This window comes from Tachysurus vachellii, chromosome 12 (assembly GCF_030014155.1).
Source record: "Tachysurus vachellii isolate PV-2020 chromosome 12, HZAU_Pvac_v1, whole genome shotgun sequence".
NCBI lineage: Eukaryota > Metazoa > Chordata > Actinopteri > Siluriformes > Bagridae > Tachysurus > Tachysurus vachellii.
Genome location: NC_083471.1, coordinates 25,200,591 through 25,222,961, shown reverse-complemented (window position 1 = coordinate 25,222,961; position 22,371 = coordinate 25,200,591). Strand labels below are relative to the sequence as shown.

Below are 22,371 nucleotides of genomic sequence, written 5' to 3'. Positions count from 1 at the left end.
AAAGAGAATGCAGCACACAGTGGAACAGTGACAACATCAGGGTTTTAGAGGCAACATAAATCTAATTTTCTCTTGTCCACAGTGCAATGAAAGGTCCACTGTGTGTGTGTGTGTGTGTGTGTGTGTGTGTGTGTGTGTGTGTGTTTGCGTATACACTAAGGGCAGTATGGCATACCCAAAATCCCCTTTGTTGTGGATCTGACATGCCACAAGCTCTGTCATGTTGAGTTCATTAAAAATTTGGCCCTGAGTGAGTCTGTGACTGTGTGTGTGTGTGTGTGTGTGTGTGTGTGTGAGTGAGTGTGTGTGTGAGAGAGATCGAGATCACCCGTGGGGCTTGGGTGGAGGAGAAGTGATTACACAACAGAAACACAGATTCACTCTCACGGTTCACATCCGACCACATGCTATTAATAGCTACATCACAGTTGCATATTACATCAATTACACCTTAGGTCACGCCTCCTTCTCTGTGACTGACAGGTACAGAGGTCACGCCTCCTTCTCTGTGACTGACAGGTACAGAGGTCACGCCTCCTTCTCTGTGACTGACAGGTACAGAGGCCACGCCTCCTATTCTGAGCCTGATGGATACAAGCGGTTACGGCTTTTTCCATAATACATGCAGGTACAGAGGCCATTCCCACATCATGAATGACATGGTGTGTGTGTGTGTGTGTGTGTGTGTGTGTGTGTGTGTGTGTGTGTGTAAAACAGTCTGCACAATACACTTCAGCCGACATCGACAGAATGTCACCGACTGAATAAGCAGCAGCACTTCCTGTGAGACAGGATGTGAGAGTGCACAGCCATCACCTTAGCAGGAAGTGATCACTAAATGTGGAAGTCAAGGGCGACTCAATAGAGGGAAGATCTTTTAACAGAACGGAAGACATCTATCCGTTTATTTATGCTATCGCTTCTGGGGCTCTTTCAACATTAGAGCGAGAGAGAGAGAGAGAGAGAGAGAGAGAGAGAGAGAGAGAGAGAGAGAGAGAGAGAGAGAGAGAACATATAAACAGAAAGAGAGAGAGAAAGAGAGAAAGAAACAGAGACTGAAAGCGAGAAAGGGGGAGAGACAACAGAAAGAGAGAAAAACAGAAACAGATGAACAGAAAGAGAGAGACAGCGAGAGAGAAACAGACAGAAAGAGAGAACGAGAGAGAGAGAGAAACAGATAGCATATGAGAGAGAGAACAGCAAGATAGAGAGAGCGAGAGAGACAAAGAGAGAGAGGGAGAGAGAGAGAGAGAGAGAGAGAGAGAGAGAGAGAGAAGAGAGAGACGGAGAGAGAGACTGAATGAGAGAGAGAAGAGAGAGAGAGAGAGAGAGAGAGAGAGAGAGAGAAACAGAGAGAGAGAGAGAAGAGGAAGAGAGAGAGAGAGAGAGAAACAGAGAGAGAGAGAGAGAGACAAAGAGAGAGAGAGAGAGAGAGAAACAGAGAGAGAGAGAGACAGAGAGAGAGAGAGAGAGAGAGAGAGAGAGAGAGAGAGAGAAACAGAGAGAGAGAGACAAAGAGAGAGAGAGAGAGAGAGAAGAGGAAGAGGAAGAGAGAGAGAGGGAGAGAGAGAGTGTGTGTGTATTTGGTCAAATTAAAAAAGAATATTTATTAGTAAATCTCACACTTGTACTTCTTACAGACGGAACGTCTCCAAACCTCTGAGTGATTCTTCTCTCTTTTCTTAGACAGAAACAGTGAGAATAACTTGTCCATGAAGTTCTCTACGCTCTCAGTGTTTACTGTCATGTCGTTGGGAAAAACTGATAAACAGAGGCTCAGAGGAAAGTCGACTTACTGAGTCAACAAAACAAAACGAGTGTGTGATAAAGACAGGAAAATGGTCGTGTTCCCTGTGTGTGTGAGGAGACCGACGCTGCTCAACTCAGGAGTTAACACTAAGTCACGAGTCTTAATGAGACGAGTCGCCTTTTTTATTGTCCTAGTAGAAATGATAATTTAAGGCTGTTTAATCGAACACAGATTCATTTGTTCCGTCTAGAACAGTGACGGATCTAATAATCTAACGAAGATCCACGTTCTTTCCTCCAGCTTCGATAACGACGAGCTCCGACTTCCCGGTTCTGTCCGACGTAGCGTGACGTCTTGTTTAGCACGAACGCTCCGTCGGTGAGCATCTCTGAAGGTTGGTATGGTCACGCTGCCTCCGTCACCTTCCGTGTTCTGTTAGTCACATTAGCGATTACGCCAGACGAATCCGTTTAGTCCACCCTCCTCCATCTGATGTCCCAGCATGCACTGGGGTGCGATTGGGTGGTTGGAGTATTAAAATCCATAAATAAAGCCTATAAAGTCTATAAATAACCTGTGGATGATGTCAGGAGCCCCGGATGGGTGAAACAGAGGGCGTTAGCGTGCGTGGAGAGGAGGAGGGGGCTAAAAATAGCGCTCATTACCTCACACACTCCTCCTCAGAGAGAGAGAGAGAGAGAGACAGAGAGAGAGAGAGAGAGAGAGAGCGAGAGCGAGAGAGAGCGAGACAGAGACAGAGAGAGAGAGAGAGAGAGAGAGAGAGAGAGAGAGAGAGAGAGAGAGAGAGAGAGAGAGAGAGAGAGAGAGAGAGAGAGAGAGAGAGAGAGAGAGAGAGAGAGAGAGAGAGAGATCGTGACAGGGACAGGGAGAATGGGAATGAATACAAAAATGTGTGTGTGGGGGAAAAAAAAGAAAGCATGAGATGAGGGAATGGATGTGGAAAAGGAAGGAAAGAAGAAGGCAGAGAGAGAGAAAGAAAGAGGACGAGAAAGAGAGAGAGAAGGTTTTCCAAAACGATTCCCCGCGTCCTCACCCACGCTCACGGCGCAGCACGAGGCCACGTCACTACACGCCTGCAACACACTCGCTACCCTTCTGCTGCACTTTAACTCTCTGCTCACTGTTGTGTGTTTCTCTCTCTCACTCACACACACACACACACACACACACACACACACACACACACCATTATTTTTCTTGAAAACTTGACAGAAAGGCCGACAGACAGATCGACTCTCTCAACTATCCGTCCGTCAGACAGCAGACCGTAGTGAATAATTAAATTAAAAAACAACAACAATTTTTTGTAACTAGTTTCCAGTATTGTTTTCTGCTGTAACGATGTAATGATGTATGTCTGGCCACGCCCCCTTTTAACCAGAGAATTGGTTCACCTTTAGCTGAGATCGTTTATAAACTGAAGCCAAAATTCACACCTAGCAGTGATTTCAGAGCTTCTGGGGGACACAGTGACTGAATCCATTATTAAACTAATAGACAAACAGACAGACAGACAGACAGACAGACAGACGACAAATAGACAGACAGACAGATGGATAGATAAATGGCAAATAGACAGACAGGCAGACAGACAGATTGAGAGACAGACAGACAGATTGAGAGACAGACAGACAGATTGAGAGACAGACAGACAGATTGAGAGACAGACAGACAGACAGACAGAGACAGACAGACAGATAGCGAGACAGACAGACAGACAGACAGAGACAGACAGATAGATAGCGAGACAGACAGACAGACAGACAGACAGAGACAGACAGATAGATAGCGAGACAGACAGACAGACAGACAGAGACAGACAGAGACAGACAGACAGACAGACAGATAGATAGCGAGACAGACAGCACCTTCCTGTCTTGCCCCAGCCCAGTTCAGGTAGAAAGAAATGAACATACTCCAACATCCCCTGCAGGAGTTTACCCAGGGTGAGTTCGGGTCACCCTAAAGCCCTAAAGGTGAAAGCGTTCGGTTCAGACGGTGGTTCTGGGGCAACGTCGACTTTTCAACACGACAAGACAGAAAGCAGAATGGAAAATAAAAGAAAACCAAAGAAGAGACGCAGCTGCCAAAGAGGGACTCACGCTTCCTAAATCACGCTCACACTCTCTCACTCTCTCTCACACACTCACACACACAGGAAATCAAGCAGAGCAAATCTATAAACAATAACGTGTTCGAATAAACCTGTGATTTGCAGCTGCACCGCTGTCAGAGCCGCCGTTATAGTCGACGAATAAACAGCTTTCGGCCAATCAGAATGGAGCGATTTAAATAAAATATTATATTAATATTGTTAGACTATCTAGAGAGAGTCTGGGTCAGGGGGGGACACGACAAACTGGGAATTAAAATGTGGTGCAATAATCGATTGAGTGCAGGCACACACACACACACACACACACACACACACACACACACACACACACACACACACACACACACACACACTGTCCTTGAAGCTTAATCAGTAACTCTAATTATAACAAGCTTGGATTCTGCAGGCCCACTTGTGGTTCTCTCTCTCGCTCTCTCTTTTACACACACACACACACACACACACACACACACACACACACACACACACACACACACACACACACACACACACGTAAACACACATCCAACAATCAGGATTCTGTGTTAGTATTGAGGTAATATTATGCAATCAATCCAGGTCTGTTTAACTTTTTGTTCTGTTTTTTCTTTGTGAATTAGCGCACACATCGAAACAAAATCTGACTCGATCACTATAGAATAAATAAATCTATCAATGTACAAGTCACTTCTACATCATCATGTCAATAATATTAATAATAAAAAAAATAAAATAAAAAAAAAAGAGTAAACATTTGCTCACCACCGTGATTTAATCAACATTAAAATGACACTATTTCAGAACAGCTCCTAATCACCACTAACGTGAGACTCAGGACGTGAATCTCGTCGCTGTACTTTAAATAACCGTTAACTCTTCGACGACGTGGAGCTCGTTACTATAGCAACCATAACGAGCACTTTAATATAATTCTGTGGCTTACGATACAACCGGATCTGTCTGAGTTACGTGAGCGGTTATGCAAAATATAACGCACACCTGTGACCAATCAGAATGTGATTGTGGTAATCAGAATGTGGTATAAATAACGCAGACTTACAGACGTTCGTACGTTTGATGGTTTATTTATGACGCGACGTAAGCGAGCATTTTCACCTGTATGTTTAAAGGAGACAGAGAAAATGTGATAAATGATGTCATGACATGCTTTTCTGGGACGACCTGCTATTACTTCATTTAATAATGAATGTTTATTTACTTATTTCTTTCTTTCTTTCTTTCTTTATTTATTACAAACTGATGAAACAGTCTATGCTGTATTCGGTCTTCGAAAGAAAGAAAAAGAAGTCAAACGTCTCAAAATTGTAAGCTTTTAACGTTTTATTTTAATAAATAAATAATAATAAACATGAATCTTTTTTTTTTTTTTTTTTTAATTCTTTGTTGGAAATTTCTTCTGTAAAAAAACAACCACCATATTTGGAGATAAATCTTTTTTTAATTGAGCTTAAAGAATCCTAATATGATATGGTCATATTTCCCCAGACTTAATACGACAAATGTTTTGCTGTGTGTGTGTGTGTGTGTGTGTCTAAGAATTACTGCAGCTGAATCGGCTTCCTTGAAAATGTGAACTTTATTTCGCACTGAGATTAAGCAAAGCTGTACATAGAGGCATGAGTGTGTGCTGATTAAGCCCTCTGGCAGCGCGCGCGTGTGTGTGTGTGTGTGTGTACCGAGCCTCCGCTTAACCAATTGTCAACAGCAGCTGATCGAGCCACGGTGTGGAACATGGGCCACACACACATACACACACACACACACACACACACAGAGAGCTATATATGTTACATTACAATCTGGAATTTAAAAAAAACCCCAAACACTAGAGATGACATCATCCAGGTGCGAGCGTCATCCTTTTGTTTTCTCCTACACGCCCCAGAGCTCAGGTACGATATCAAATCCCGGGGTTTCTTTACAGACCCGAGCCTCACGACTCTTTTTAGTAGTGAATCACACGCTTCTGACTCGTAAGATCATATGAGTATAAAGTTCCCACTGCTACCGTGAGGTAATAAAAAAAAACCTAAAGAAAATAGACGTCAACGAGCTAAAGTAAGTAAAAGAAAACAAAGTCTTGGAGCCAAAGGGACAGTGGCTTAAAGCTGGGCATTGTTACTACCTTAGAAGTGTTTCAGATGTTATAACAGCACGGCACACGTTAAATTAATTGTATATTCTTTGATAAACTAACACTTATTCTGCAGCTCAAAGTACCCTGTCTCGGCTGATCAAATATCTGAGTGAATAAGGAAAGAAAAGAATGATAGAACGGTGTACGTATGTATTCATTTCTGTCCAGACAAATTTCTTCGCCTTTAAGGTCTCCGTCAGCGCGATGGTTAATAACGAAAGCAGCGTGCTCCAGCTTGATAATTCATATTACACAATAGCTTAACGGCTCCAGAGGTCGTCCAGATGGTACGATGGCCAAAGTCTCGACGAGCGACTGACGGGAGCTTGTAAATCTTGTTGATGCAGTCGTACGAGAGAAGAGAGTTAGTGTGTGTGAGCGTCTATGGGAGACGTGAAGAAAGGAGAGTGGAAAGGAAATGACTGTGTATGTGTGTGTGTGTGTGTGTGTGTGTGTGAGAAACAGAGAGAGAGAGAGAGAGAGAGAGAGAGACACGTCTGATGGCAGGTTCCTGTGGCTTTTGCTTTAGGTGTTGTACCTCCTTCTATTCCGTTCACACATCCGCAATAACGGCTTATATCTGCGACTCGGCCTGCTGTCGCGACTCACTCCAAACAAACAACGCACTAACGACAACGTAACACAACACGCACCGTCTTTTCAACTTCTTATCCGATTCCTGTTTTAACATTTCAGACAAATCTTAAGAAGCATTACACAAATCCTTCGCGGTTTCAGAAGTCCGCTCACGGATGTTAACGTGAATAAAAATATGAAATAAATCAAACAATAACGCACGACGGTAGATAAAAATATTAGCGCAATACAGAAGATTTTTATTATCATCAGAAGTTACATATTAACTATTAACTATTCTGATGTTTGCTGAAATTTGTAACTAATCATCCAATGCAAGGAAAACACTCATTTTTAATACTATTTCTAGCTGCAATGCTTCTAGACGTTGTGGAGAACGTGTAAGGAATAAAACACTGTTGTGTGCCGTACAGTTAAACACAAGGAAACTAATCAGTGAAGACGTTGGTGATGAGATGAAGCTGTTCTGTTATAAATAAAGTGAATGAAGTGTTTTACTCCGCTTACACCTCAGCAATTTGACGACGATTACATGTCGGTTAATCGATAAAATCGCGTTAAAGCGGCTCTAAGCGGTCTTTTCTTTGCCAGAATCTCCTTTTTTTCTCTCTCGTGACAAAAATATGTAAGCTTACGTTAGTAAAAACAAAACTTAACCTGTCATGAAGATGTCAGGTTACAACTTCACACTGGAGACCATACACATTAAATAAACTTCACCATGACAACAATAATATATATATATATAAAATTTAGAGCATCCACCTTACAAGGAAACGTGAATGAGCTGTTACTATAGAAACAATCTGAATTAATATAAACCTGTTATTTCGAGCCACACTACTGTCAGGGCTGCAGTTTGAGGAAATTAATCAACGCCTTCTGACCAATTCACTGATGTAATTTCGATTATACGCACACCGTAGTAACGTAAGCAGTGTTTTTAAATGTAGTTTGGAGTCACAGTATAGCAAAAAATAGAAAAGGCAGAAAAGTTGCACACGCCTTTATCTATAAGGAAGTGAAAGCTGACTGAAGCCGCTTACAAGTCTTACAGGCTGTAGCTGGATATTTAAGCTTATACGAGCAAGCAGAAAACTTATCCGGCTTGGAACGATGAACAGATCGGTGTAGGACGGATGAAACCCATCAGGATGAAATGTAGAAAGTGTCTTGAGTCAAAGCAAAAAATAAAAATAAATAAAAAGTTTCGAAAGATCAGAAGGAAATGAGATTTACTGACCCGCTTTTGACGTCTGTGAAAGCTTCTCAAAGTCCCTGTGTTTCCTACAGCCTGTATGAACCTGTATCAGGAATAAGGTGCAGAAATGAAGGTTATTTAGGGAGGATCTGAAGGTCCAGACTGTTTCAGAAGCTTCCTGCACATGAACTCAGCCCTGCACAAGGTTGCCAGGTCGACATTTCTACACCTGTCAGTGTGGTTTAGTAGTTCTTTGTAGTTTATAAAGTTTTTAAAAACGTTTTTAGCATGAAATCTTAAACATCGAAGTTGTTCATTAGTTTCCACACCAACAATTAAAAAAAAGAAAAACATTAAAGTTTTAATTTAATGCTTTAAGTCTGTACACAAATGTACGGGTTTACGTCAAATCTGGCAACCTGTTTTACTGCTGTCACACGGAAATAAAGCCCCGCTTTAAAAAACACACACACAAACAAACCAACAAATAAACGCAAAAACAAATTGCTAACATGTACAAAAACAACCACAAACGAGTTAAAAGCTTACAATAAACTGTTGTCTAACAAGCCAAAACTCTTAACCTCAAGCTTTTCTTTAGAATTAAAGCTTTTAAAGCTCTCCAATTAAATCCGTCACTCAACCAAGTGTCGCCATATTTAACTCTGTACATGACGTGGTGTCAAATTAGCATTAGCATCATTATTAGCATAACAGTTAGCAACGTATGCTAACTTATCTCTCTTTTTCTTTTTTTGTTCAATCTTATTTTAATCGTTTAAAAAATTTTTAATTGCCTTCACTGTACGTGAACCACTTTGAAACACTCCTAGGAGTCTTTTCTATTTTTTAAAATATTATTTTTTTCTTATTTTAGGATTTTATCACTGAATCCATAAAAGTTATTAACGTTAAACGTGTTTTATTTTGTGTAGAATCGAGTTTTCTGCATATTTTACCGTTAATTGCAAAACTTTGTGCAGCTCAGGTTCTCAATCGATAGAAAATAAATGTAAAAAATAAAATAAAAGCTTTTAAAATGGCTTCCTAAGATATTTTCTTCTAATTATGCACCCTAAATGTCCTAATTATTTATTTTTTCTAAAAAAATTTTTTTTTAAAATTTGTATCAAATTTTGTATCTTTATATCACCAAATTCTGTGTGTGTGTAGTGTAACTGTGTGTGTGTGTAGTGTAACTGTGTGGTGTAACAGTGTGTGTGTAGTGTAACTGTGTGTGTGTGGTGTAACTGTGTGGTGTAACTGTGTGTGTGTGTAGTGTAACTGTGTGTGTGTGGTGTAACTGTGTGTGTGTGTGTGTGTGTAGTGTGTGTGTTTAGTGTAACAGTGTTTTGGCGAGGATCGGAGTGTAGTAACAGTGTGTGTGCGTGTGTGTGTGTGTGTGTTTATACACACCAAATTCTGACGCTAATATGAGAGACCATGAAATCTGCAGAAACGCTACTTGAAAATGTTTGAGACTGATAAACAAGACACTGTTTGAAAATATATTAGCGTTATGTGTTACTCATCAGGTGATTATTAGCATCAGAAACGTTGTTTTCTTGCTGTTTTCTGGGAAATGTAAAAAAAGGTGGGACGTACGACGCTATTTCTGCAAGACGTGACTCATTCTGAGATGATCTTCCATGAACAAGATCGCTGGTGTACATGGAAAATTCACTTCCTAAAAACAAAAGCGTTTGCATCTTTGCTGCTTTCGGGGTGATTGTATTTATTTATTTATTTATTTATTTTATCATAATTTTTTTTTTAATGGATCTCTTTTATGATCTACATTCAGAAATCTATGTTCGTGCGATGATAATTTGCTATTATATAAATATTACACGATCCTGAGGCTCAGTTTACGGTTCTTGTTATTATCACGTTTAATTTGTTTAGCTTTAGTTAAATTTAAACCACAAGCTGCGATCAGTGAGAATAAAAAAAGAACAAAATAAGTGATCCGAACAGAAAACATCGACCTTTCGCAAAGCTGGAAGAGGAAATAAAGACAGATCGGTGTTTAGAGGGAACGTTAATGACAAATACGATTCTGAAACACAGACGCAAATAAGACTAGAGACAAACAAACTAATAAATAACTAAATAACTTACTGGAAAAAGTCAAACTCAGTAATATTGTTACGTTATTAACATTGTAAATTAATTATATAATTAGTTATATAACATTAATTGGATGTTTTTATGTGCTACACTGAAAAAGCATTTTCATGACATTAAAAACAAGTTTGTTTTATTGAATGTCTTGTAGATAGATGAATGGACCAAGAAAGACATACAGACAGACAGACAGATATACAGACCAAGAAATAGATAAATAGGTCCTTTTGTCTTTTAATCCTTTGGTTGTACAACCATCTATTTGCCTGTGCTGTGCAAACTGTCTGTTTATCCGTCTCTCTCTCTGTCTGTCTGTCTGTACATACCTGGTAGTCATTCTGTTTATCCATCCTTCTGTCCACTTGTCTATAGGCATGTTTGTCAGTCCTTCTGTCTGTCAATCTGTCACTCTGATACCCATCCATCCTGCAATCTGTCCGTCGATCCATGACACGTTTGTTAGTCCGTCTGTCTATCCATCCATCCGTCCGTTTGTCCATTTATCCATCTTGTTTGTCTGTTGGTCTGTCTATCCATGTCAGTCATTTGCACAACTATCTGTACATCTATCCATCCAGATCCATCCGTCTGTCTGTCTGTACAGTCGACTGTCAGTCCTCTTGTTTGTCCGTCTGTCGGTGGTCCACTCGTCTGTCATACTATCCATCTGTCTGTCTAGTGGTCTGTCTCATCATCGCCTGGTTGTCTATCTGTCTAATAAAGTCCTCCAGACGCTTTTTATACTAAACTATTAAATTATTTACAACACATTAGTGTTAGAGTTGTCCATTATGTCAGAAACAATTGGTGTGGATAAATCACTAGGGTTAAGTTTATATGTTGGCATGATAGATAGACAGACAGACAGATAGATACAGTAGATAGATACAGACAGACAGACAGACAGACAGATAGATACAGATAGACAGAGAGACAGATAGATACAGACAGACAGATAGCTAGATAGATAGACAGACACACAGACAGATACAGATAAACAGACAATGTTTAAGACCCACACGTCAGACGAGTTAAATGTGTAAAACTCTACTAGAGTGTTTACTTGAGCGCTTGTGTGTAGTGTAAGTGTGAATCCAGACCAAACGAATCGAGCACAGAGCAGCTCGAACATGACGCTGATAGTAAAAACCGTAAAACCGTAAAAACTGCAGAGATACAAACAAAAACCAGCACGTTTACATTCAGACACGCGCGCAAACACGTACAATCACACGTCCACTCGAGCGCACGCGTGCGCGGAGCAATCAAACGTGACCTTACCAAAATAAATGACTGACGTATTATCCTTTCACCAGATCCAAATCCAACTCCATTACAGGTTCAACGTATCCAGCGCGGTGACACGCACGCACGCGCACATCACGCAGAATCGTTGTACGGTAACCCGAAACTCTCACGCGCGTCTGAACCGTAAACTTCTCCATCGATGCGGTTTCAGTCTTCAGTGTTTCAGTGCGCGCGCGCACACACACACACACACACACACACACACACACACACACGCACTGTTACTACACTCCGATCCTCGCCACAACACTGTTACACTACACACAAACACACACACACACACCCTGTAATACACGATAACGGACCCGCAGTGTTACGCTTCAGCGCCACAACCTTCAGTGACACGCATCAAATTTTCATTGCACCTGCGCGTGAAGGTAACCGGAGTGACAGCGTACTCTAAGCGCGCGCGCGCACACACACACACACACACACACACACACACACACACACACACACACATTCTCTGCACGAGGGCGCCACCTTCCGGCTGAACCAGTGAGTGCTGAATAAATACACAAACAGGATCAAGATGACATAACGGTGTTTATACAAAATAATAATAATATCTAACAAAGACACTTAAAGTAACCATACAGACACTCTGTGTGTGTGTTTCTGTGTGTGTGTGTGTGTGTGTGTGTGTGTGTGTTTGTGTGTGTGTGTGTGTGTTTTTGTGTGTGTGTGTGTTTGCAGGGCTCTCAAGTTTTGAAGACAATAAAGAGTTACATCCCCCCCCCAAAATAAATAAATAAATAAATAAATAAACACTAGGAGTGTTGTGCTTGGATCACTGAGCACAATTTAACCAAATACAAAGTATTTATTCACTCATTCATCTTCTACCGCTTATCCGAACTACCTCGGGTCACGGGGAGCCTGTGCCTATCTCAGGCGTCATCGGGCATCAACGCAGGATACACCCTGGATGGAGTGCCAACCCATCACAGGGCACACACACACACACACTCTCATTCACTCACACAATCACACACTAGGGACAATTTTCCAGAGATGCCAATCAACCTACCATGCATGTCTTTGGACTGAGGGAGGAAACCGGAGTACCCGGAGGAAACCCCCGAGGCACGGGGAGAACATGCAAACTCCACACACACAAGGCGGAGGCGGGAATCGAACCCCCAACCCTGGAGGTGTGAGGCGAACGTGCTAACTACTAAGCCAGCGTATATCTGGACGAGAGATATAGGAGTTATTTAATTTAAAACGTTCAGCTTATTGTGGATTTCCTGCTGTTTTATGCCGTTTTATTTCACTTTATCATTCATCTTCCCTACATTTAACACCAGTTAATCAACACCAGTTAATCAACACCAGTTAATCAACACCAGTTAACACCAGTTCACTAACACTTTTACATTCACACAGAGGCCTCGAGCCCAGACGGTATATTTACTTTCTATATTTCTATCTACACAGTTAATGTTATTTTACTGAAATACATTGTGTTTCTCTCATTAACTACATCACTGAACAAAATTACAGACAAAAAATAAAAGTTTTTCGATCTCTTTTGCTTTTAGTATAAAATCTATAGACTTTTTTTTATATTCTAATAGTTTTAACTAATTGTTTGAGTCATAAATTACATTTTCTGTCTGATTTATCGCTTGAATGTATTTCCTGCATCTCCTTTATAACTCTCATAAACTTTATTAAAATTAAAGTTTCTTTTTCAAAGCTTAAACTACATCTCCCATCAGGTTTTACTCAAAATGGCGACTAACTGGGCTACAAAACCCACACGTATTGAGACAAACCCCGACTACTAGATTATGATTGGCGAATACCACAGGGCTTCAGTTTTCTGATTGGCTGTCTAGCCGTCGTGTAGGAGACTACCCAATCAGAAGGACGAAGAACTAACTTTCTCATTACGGGTAGGAAAAAAACGCAAAGCGCTATTTTGAATGAGAGACGACAAGAAGAAGAAATAAAAACAGTCTTGTTAATTTAATGTTTGCATCCATGTTTTAGAAATAGCGAATGGCGTCGACCTTAATATCACCGGTGGTGGATTATTATAACGACGAAGAGGAGCTGGACAGCGTGGACGAGGACGATGACCGGAGTTTCAGAGGGAGAGACTCGGAAGAAGGTTAGCTACAGTTAGCTTAGCTTGTTAGCTTAGCTCGTTAGCTTAGCTTGTTAGCTGCATAAATGAGATGTATTACGATTACTACTGTATATAAAGACATTGTGGAAAAGTTTTAAATCGGATTACTGCAGATTTTTACGCAGAAATCAACCACAATAACAGTCTTGTAGCAACCTTTTTTTTATCTTTAGCATTAGCTTGCTAGTAAGGAGAACTTCAGTACTGAATGTTTTCTCCTCATTCTAACGCCGTTTAAAAATATATATATATATATAAATATATATCTAATTATTCTAAAATAAATATACAAAACAAAACGTTATATAATGAAGGAAACGCAAAATATAACGTTTGCGTAATAAAAAAACCGTGGTTTTAGCTTATGTAGCAAAGTATTTCTCTCTTTTTTTATGTTCTCTTTTTTTTCTGCATAAATGATACGTAATGGTAATAAGTTATCTCAGAAAATAGGAATAAATCAGTAGATATCTCAGATTAGAGGTATATAAGTGGTACATTCTGTAGCAGCAGCAGCTCTGACGGCAGGTCACCGGTTTCTACAGTAAAAGATTGTTCATTTAATATAACATGTTGTGTAAGGTGACGTTTCTATAACGTTTATGGAACGAGTCTCCTGTGTCAGTGCTTTGTAAGAGTCAGAGGTAAAGCTGTACAGTTATTTGTTTTGCTGGAAGAGAAATGAACACGCCACAGATCTAGAAACAGAAACAATGTCCAGCTGATCAGGTCTGATGTTATATGTCTGAATATCAGATCTTACTGTAACCGAACTGTGCGTTTCAGACACCGAAGACGCCAGCGAAACAGATCTGGCCAAACACGACGAGGAGGACTATGTGGAACTTAAAGAACAGTAAGCAGAGAACCTGATGTCAGATGTCAGATATCTTCCTCCACGAGCCGTATTGTTTTTGTATTGTATTTTTTTTTTCTATCTCACTAACAGGATGTATCAAGAAAAACTGGCGTCACTAAAGAGACAGCTGCAGCAACTCCAAGAAGGTGACATGAATTATATTTAATATCGAATACAGATACAATACGATTTTTGACTAATCCAGATGAATGTAGCTGATAACGGCGCTCATCGTTAATAGATTCCACAAAGTGAGATCTTTATTCCCCCCCCCCCCTTTTTTTTTTTTTTTTAAATTTTATTAATTTTGTACATGTTTTTATACACTACACTTTATGGACATATCGTGCATTTATTATACGCGTTTATTGTTTTACAATTTTTTAAATGACGATTACGATCTCTGAAACAGTTTTGATATCTAAATCTAAAATTGTACAAAATTAAATATTTGATTCTTTTCTTTTTCAGATTCATTTCTGTTCACACTTGAAGTGAAAGTATCACGAAAAAAAAATGTTTTTCTCGGTTAAATGAACTACAGTCCTGCTGAATGTTCGTTAGGACGCCTACATAATCGTGCATCGTAGAAGCGTCCGGTGATAAAACATGGTGATGTGATGATTTTATCAGATCAGCCAACCCTTAACGAGCGCTGTATCAGAGCTGCTAGTTTCACACGTCTGTTTATTCGGCCGCCTTATTGAAATGTCTGATATTAAAACACTGCCTTAAACCAACGTATAAAAGTAACTACGTATAAAGGAACATCACAACGTTACCTGTCTCGCTGTACAAATAATAAATTGTCTATCTACCAGACCTTTCTCTTCGCTAAACACATGCTTCCCTGTGCTTCCTGTACTGTAAGATAAAAATAAAATACTTTTTTTTTCTTCTCCCTTTCCCAGGCACTCTGCAGGAGTATCAGAAGAGGATGAAGAAGCTCGATCAGCAGTATAAAGAGAGACTCCGCAACGCAGGTAAACGGACGTCAGAACGAACCACAGATGATTTATGAGCTTTACTTTTCAATCTCATATGAACAAAAGGTTTCTTCTGGTTTTGTAGATCTCTTCCTCCAGCTTGAGGTAAGTTCAGTTCATTCACACAGAGTCTGCTATAAAACAGTGCGAAGGAGGCGAACGCTGAGCGAGTTTTTGTTTGCGCGGCGGTCAGACGGAGCAGGTGGAGAGAAACTACATCAAAGAGAAGAAAGCGGCGGTGAAGGAGTTCGACGACAAGAAAGTGGAGCTGAAGGAGAATTTAATCGCAGAGCTGGAGGAGAAGAAGAAGATGATCGAGAACGAGAAATTGACCATGGAACTGACTGGAGGTCAGGAAAAAAAATCAGATTAAACAAAAAAGTTCCATTTAACTTTTAAAAAGTTTTATTTAATTTATTTATTTATTAGTTGATTAGTTTTTTGTCTGTTTACAGTTACATCATCATTATTATTATGATATGATAATTAACGGAACATCCACAAAAAAAAAAAAAAAAAAAAAACACCTCACAGAGAAACAGCAAAGTCCCTCATAGTGTTTGTTTCATATCAGATTCCATGGAGGTGAAGCCCATCATGACTCGTAAGCTGAGGAGGCGACCCAACGATCCCGTCCCTATTCCAGACAAACGCAGGAAACCTGCTCCGGATATCCTTTATGACCCTCTGTGAAGTCTTAAACATTAAATATTACACCATCCTAATATAACATCACACCGTGTGCTCTACATTAACACACCGAACCAAGACGCTAACCTTTCTGAAGATAGAGACATAGCGAACGGGCTGAAGCGTATATTTCTGTTAACGTCGTTCAACTCTGTGTATCTCTGTGAAGCGTGATCTTTAACTCCTCACACCTCAGCTCAACTATTTACTCACAGAAGAGCAGATCATGGAGGACCTGAGGACCTTAAACAAGGTGATGTGACATAAAACACAAACAAAATATACAATATTTAGTCTTTCTCAGGATACAGGGACAAAACCCACTAAATGGTGGGTGGTGATGGTGTCATGATTACTTTAACGGAGAAGGTCTATTAGGGATAATAATTAGTTTAACTAAGTAATGGCACCCGGTTAAAGCTCAGATATACTGGTTGTTGTTTCAAAAAGAATTTTGAATCGGATCATTTTTTACCGTAACGGGTTTGAGAATGATTGATGATGATTGTTATTATTTAAAAAAAAAATCTTCATCTGTCAGCTCATGGTAACATTTACATTTTATTATTTTTTTTCTCCTAATAGCTCAAGTCACCTAAAAGACCAGGTACGTTTGCCAATTTTGCGATATTAGAAAGCATCAGTTGTTTTGAAGCATGTTTTTACTCAGAGTTCACGTTTGTTTCATTTCGGTTCAGCCTCCCCGTCGTCTCCCGAGCATCTCCCGACCACGCCTATGGAAAGCCCCACGCAGCGCTACGAGGCTCGGCTAGAAGACGGAAAGCTCTACTACGATAAAAGATGGTAGGAGTTTAGGATCCGCGGTTAGATTTTATTTACATAAACGGACCCGTACTGTTTACACCGTGACAGACAGGATGACATTCGGTATCACTAGCTCCTTAATCATTTGCACTATGCACTTATTAGTCACGAATAATTAGCAGGTTTGTAATAACGTTACGTTAATTTTCTCTTTTGGAAGAAAAAAAACAACCTGGAAACCTTGAATTTTTTCCAAATGATGCAAAATTACATTCAACCAAGCAGCACTGCATCACGTGACCGCTGTAATACAAAAGCCTTAAAAGAATGAGAGCGCATTAAAAAAGATCTGTGTCTTTAATAAGTATAGAGAAGATTTTATTAAGTTAATAAACGACCTTTGGGTGTGCTGTATTTCTCACCTGAACCACAAGGTGGCGGTGGATCTCCTCCATATAATATAATATAATATAATATAATATAATATAATTTATATATATATATATATATATATATATATATATATACACACACACACACACACACACACACACACACACACACACACACATATATATATATATATATATATATATATATATATATATATATATATATATATATATATATATATATGAGAGGAACATATTCACATTATATGCCTCACAATAATAAAATAAATAATTAAATATGCAAACGATCAACAAACATGAATAAAAACGAGTAAAAATTGTCTTTTAAAACATTAATGGCTGCGTGGCATCGTGACAGATTTATATCCACAACGCTTCTCCGAATCTATCGTATAACTATCGAAGGCACAACAATTTAATTATAGTTTAATGACATGACTCGCAACTTTTTAAGCAACAGCACTTCACTCTGTGTTTAAAAAAAGTTTAACATTCAGCTCTGAGTTATAGTTATTTAATTACAGCACCAGGCCTAATTGCCCGCTCTTATGGGAATTGAATGGGTTTAAAATGATGCTGGTTGCACTAATGTGCTTCTTATCGGAGGAGGTTAATTTCTTAATCTAAAACCGTAGATCTCTGTTGCAAACAATGCCGACTCGAACCTCGCGCCGACTTTCCTTTTAAAGTGCTTCGGGTTTCTGTGTTTGAAACTAAAGATCGGAACGAGGCTTCGGCGAGTGAATACGACGTGTCGCGTACGTTTAGATTTATATCGAATAAATAATAGAAATCTGTGGCGTTTTTCTTTCTCTTGTCTTTTTGCAGGTACCATAAGAGTCAAGCCATCTATCTGGAGTCGAAGGACAACACCAAGATCAGCTGCGTCATCAGTTCCGTAGGAACCAACGAGGTTTGTGTTCGCTTCCCTGCACTGATTTCAGCAGCTCTCCTTGTTAACGATTTCCCCGGACAGACGGATCGAAGGTGAAAAAGCATGCGGTCCGTTCGCTTTAACTCATCTCCGTCTAATCACTCGTGTCTAATCTACTACAGACAACGAGAAACGTGATCCCCACGTATCTTTTTGTTTATTAATCCGGTATCTGAATCTGAATCGATCGCCATACGTTTGTTTGTTACTTACTGCATAAACCTAATGAACCTTAAAACAAAAACCGGCTGAAGGACGTGTTGGGCTGAAAACACACACAACACTTTTCAAAATAAGTGTGTGTAGAAATCATGAAAATCACCTATACGGTAAGTTTAGTGCTTTTAGGATTAAAGGTGGGGTCTCCGTTGTTTGAAAGCCAATGTTGACATATAAAATCACCAAAAGAAACACCAAATGGGTCCCACCCCTGTATTGATAGCTCCGCCCACACACATATATATATATATACGTAACCCAGGCAACTAATGGAAAGAAATGTGTCTTTATCATAGCTGAAGGGGAGAACAATACGATTGCAGATATTGACAAGACCCGCCCCTTTCTGCTCATTGGCTACACGTTTGTTTTGTTTTTGTTTTGTTTGCCGGCCCAACTCAGTTTTCTGGAGCGTTTCTCAAACAACAGAGACCCCACCTTTAAGATTCTTGATTAAAAGGTCATGAAGGTCGGGTCGAGTTTCAAATTGTACATGGTCTGTAACACGTCCTACACGAGGTCCATCCAAACAAACACAAACATACATTTATTTTTACAGAAACTCAATTCAATTCAAATGAATTTCTGTAGCGCTTTTTAACAACGGACGTTGTCTCAAAGCAGCTTTTACAGAAGATAAGAAATATAACACCAAAAGTTTATTTATCCCCAATGAACATGACGGAGGAGACTGAGGAGGAAGAGGAAGAAACCATAAGAGGAACCAGAGTCAAACATGAACCTCATCCTCATTTGGGTGACACTGAATGGTGTGATTATAAATATAAAGTCTGACAATTGTATATCGATGAGGAGGTCGTTGCCCTCAAAGACCACACGGAGTTGGCGTCTCCTCTCAGAACGTCCGAATACTTCATGAAGCCGAGTCCAACTGGAGCTGGAACATCTATAGACGCCTCAGGATGGAAGGAGTGGAGAGGAATAAGCGTAAAAACAGATTGTCGCATGTTTAAAACGTCCGATTGCAATCAGACCGTGGATGTGTGAAGGCAGTGTGAGAGAAAGAGTGAAAGAACAGAGAGAGAGCGAGTGAGAGAGAGCGAGTGAGAGAGAGCGAGTGAGAGAGAGCGAGTGAGAGAGAGCGAGTGAGAGAGAGCGAGTGAGAGAGAGCGAGTGAGAGAGAGCGAGTGAGAGAGAGAGCGTCATAATAGAAATGTGGATTTATTTTGTTTTATGAACACAGACTGGAGCCAGACGGATGTTCGTCAACAGCTTCAGCATAGCACAGGTTAACACTTATAACACACATAATCTCACACGACGAACCTTCTAATGTCGCTCTGACGAGGAAACGTCTTATAAACGTTAAAGCAGGACTCGTCTTTGTGTGCTCGATGAAGTGGACTGTGATTGATGGTCCATCGTATTCTCATAGAGTAAAGGATGAAACAAAGGGCTGTGAAATTCTCTGCTTTAAACACTAATGAATTAATAAGGTGTTAAACTGTTAAAGACTCAGAGCTAGCGTTAATTTCGTCAGACAGGACGAGACGAAATATGTTCGTCAACAACCTTTTTTTTCATGACTAAGACGAGACGATGACGAGACTGCACCACTGTCCAAAAACGCTGACTAAGACTAAATTAACATGCGTTATTGTGGACGAAAAAAGACGAGACGAAAATGTTTTGTATTAAATAAAAACTAAGATGGGGGAGCAAGGTGGCTTAGTGGTTAGCACGTTCCCCTCACACCTCCAGGGTTGGGGGTTCGATTCCCGCCTCCGCCTTGTGTGTGTGGAGTTTGCATGTTCTCCCCGTGCCTCGGGGGTTTCCTCCGGGTACTCCGGTTCACCCCCCCCCCCCCCCCCCCCCCCCCCCCCCCCCCCCGGTCCAAAGACTTGCATGGTAGGTTGATTGGCATCTCTGGAAAATTGTCTGTAGTGTGTGATTGTGTGAGTGAATGAGAGTGTGTGTGTGTGTGTGTGCCCTGCGATGGGTTGGCACTCCGTCCAGGGTGTATCCTGCCTTGATGCCCGATGACGCCTGAGATAGGCACAGGCTCCCCGTGACCGGAGGTAGTTCGGATAAGCGGTAGAAAATGAATGAATGAATGAAAAACTAAGATAAAATCTCTCTACATTTTCGTCTACAATTGTCTCTGCTTTTTCATCAGCTGTTACGCCTTTAAAATATTCGGAACGAGTTCGCGGCATCGCGCTGTTTAGTGTGTGTGTAGAAAGAATCCTGATCGCAAGTCCACCCCTGGTCTAGTCAGGCTTTTTGTGTTAAATTATATTCTCTGTCGCTGCACAGGCTCTTTTATTGTACATGACAGCTTATGTCCCGATGACCGGTCTTTACATTACGATTAAAAGCAGCATCAATAAAGTAAAAAAATGTGATGTGCGGTCAAGTTCGAGTGAAACATCTGTGAAACACTTTTTTTACTGAAATGTTTATCAGTAATAATCTCAGTAATAATGTGTTATTTAAAAAAAAAAGACTACAATTGTTTTGACTAAAACTAGACTAAAATGTTTTCTTTTGACTAAAACTAGACTAAAATGACGAGACTTTTACTCGACTAAAACTTGACTAACAAAAAAAAGTGTGAACGACTAAATATGACTAAAACTAATGAGGACATTTAGCACAAGACTAAGACTAAATTAAAAACAGCTGGTGAAATTAACACTACTCAGAGCCACGCTGGTGTTGTGGTGATAAATGTCTGCACTTTAATAAATATAAATAATCACCGTGCTGGGATTGGAAAAGAGATTTTAGCCCCAGCCTCACGACACCGTCCGTCCCTCTGTTACGACCCCACGCGTTTGTATTCGTTTTATTCTTCTCCTTTACCTAATAATAACTAATTGCGCGTGTGCTTTGCTTTACTTTCAGATCTGGGTGAGGAAGACCAGCGACAGTACGAAGATGAGGATTTATTTAGGTCAGCTCCAGCGTGGTGCCCTCATCATCAGACGACGTTCAGCAGTGTAGAGACACTTTCCTGTCCTCGTCCTCCTTTCGCCGCCTTCGTCCCGTCTCTCCGCCTCCCGCGGACGTGTTGCAGAGAAATAAGAATTCAGAGCTCGGCTCCCTTTTGCTCGCCTCCCTTTCGCTAAGGCCTCGAGAGCGTCTATGAAATTCCTCCAGGCTTTATTCTTCATTTCACGATCATGTTTCTGTACGGACACCTTCTCCTGACCGTGCCACGGTTCATCAGAGAGGGAGAGAGAGGGAGCACATCCACAGTTTTATCAGTTTCTCTTGTACAGTTTGTGTGTGTGTGTGTGTGTGTGTGTGTGTGCATTTCAGAGTCATAACACAAAGCAGTGAATTTCCCAGAATGCACATGGTTAAGACCAGAACAACGCTTCATCTCCATTAACTGAGCTGTGATTACAGACGAGTGTTAGAGAACAAGACGGATCCGGTTTCCCCACACGAACATATCAGTTTAACGATGAGAATTATTTTTACACTCGGGTTAGCTGAAGTCTTTCATAAGAATAAGATTATCCCAAAAAAATCCCAACATGCGCAATATTTTACTTCAAACGACCGGTTTGTGTTTCTTCAGTTTCTTCAGTTTCACTCCGGAGTAACCGATTCTTATTGAAGCCCTGAGCATTTTATTTTCCTTTGTAAATATTAGCATGCACGATTCTTTGTATGCTTCCTTCAGCTGACGTCACATTTTTAAATAAAGAATTTTTCCCGAATAGCAGTGGTCTGAATTTACCAAAAAAAAAAAAAAAGTTTTTTTTCCTTTTTTTTTGCATAAATAATTTGTGACGATACACACGTCGTTTCGTTTAGATTTTGTTTTAATTTATTTTTTTTTTATACATATTTTAACTTGATTTGAAATCAGGGAGAAAAACCCTGAATGTTTAATATCATTTATTATTATTTTATATTTTAATATTTTATTTTAAATATTTATTATTCAGGTCCAAAATATGGAATGTTTTATGAAAAAAATAAAATGTACTCCTCAATCTCATGCCAAAAATACTAGTTTTAAAGAAGTATTATTATTATTATTATTATTATTATTATTATTATTATTATTATTATTCTCAAGTGATTTATAGATGATTTGCATTTTATATCTTCT

At 40.0% G+C, this 22,371-nt stretch overlaps 2 protein-coding genes across 5 annotated transcripts in view; one reads left to right on the top strand and one right to left on the bottom strand.

The window, feature by feature from the left end:
• The window catches only part of taok3a (TAO kinase 3a), a 56,709-nt gene extending 45,235 nt beyond the window's left edge, over positions 1–11,474 (bottom strand). The window contains exons 1-2 of one of the 4 annotated variants that reach the window (XM_060882992.1): positions 11,252–11,474; positions 7,886–7,946 (exon numbers count right to left, since the gene is read on the bottom strand). The gene's annotated coding sequence lies outside the window, so the exon portion shown is untranslated. Of the gene's footprint in view, positions 1–7,885; positions 7,947–8,392; positions 8,519–10,296; positions 10,345–11,251 lie in introns of those variants that run through there. The other 3 variants (XM_060882994.1, XM_060882990.1, XM_060882991.1) reach the window with 3 other exon arrangements.
• A 1,710-nt stretch (positions 11,475–13,184) lies between these two features.
• Positions 13,185–21,973, top strand: suds3 (SDS3 homolog, SIN3A corepressor complex component). Its single transcript, XM_060883932.1, has 12 exons — positions 13,185–13,397; positions 14,202–14,271; positions 14,365–14,420; positions 15,186–15,257; positions 15,346–15,365; positions 15,454–15,610; positions 15,835–15,930; positions 16,142–16,203; positions 16,536–16,557; positions 16,649–16,754; positions 17,957–18,041; positions 21,150–21,973. The coding sequence occupies exons 1-12, from the start codon at positions 13,286–13,288 to the stop codon at positions 21,246–21,248; spliced, it is 957 nt and encodes a 318-aa protein (XP_060739915.1). The 5' UTR covers positions 13,185–13,285; the 3' UTR covers positions 21,249–21,973.
• Positions 21,974–22,371: the final 398 nt, after the last annotated feature.

What these genes read in the sequence shown, in the direction of transcription:
- suds3 (XM_060883932.1), top strand. Translation starts at nt 13,286, where the DNA reads ATGGCGTCGACCTTAATATCACCGGTGGTGGATTATTATAACGACGAA. An exon ending in TATGTGGAACTTAAAGAACA is followed by an intron (nt 14,272 to 14,364) that starts GTAAGCAGAGAA and finishes TCTCACTAACAG; the next exon opens with GATGTATCAAGAAAAACTGG. An exon ending in GTTCCGTAGGAACCAACGAG is followed by an intron (nt 18,042 to 21,149) that starts GTTTGTGTTCGC and finishes CTTTACTTTCAG; the next exon opens with ATCTGGGTGAGGAAGACCAG.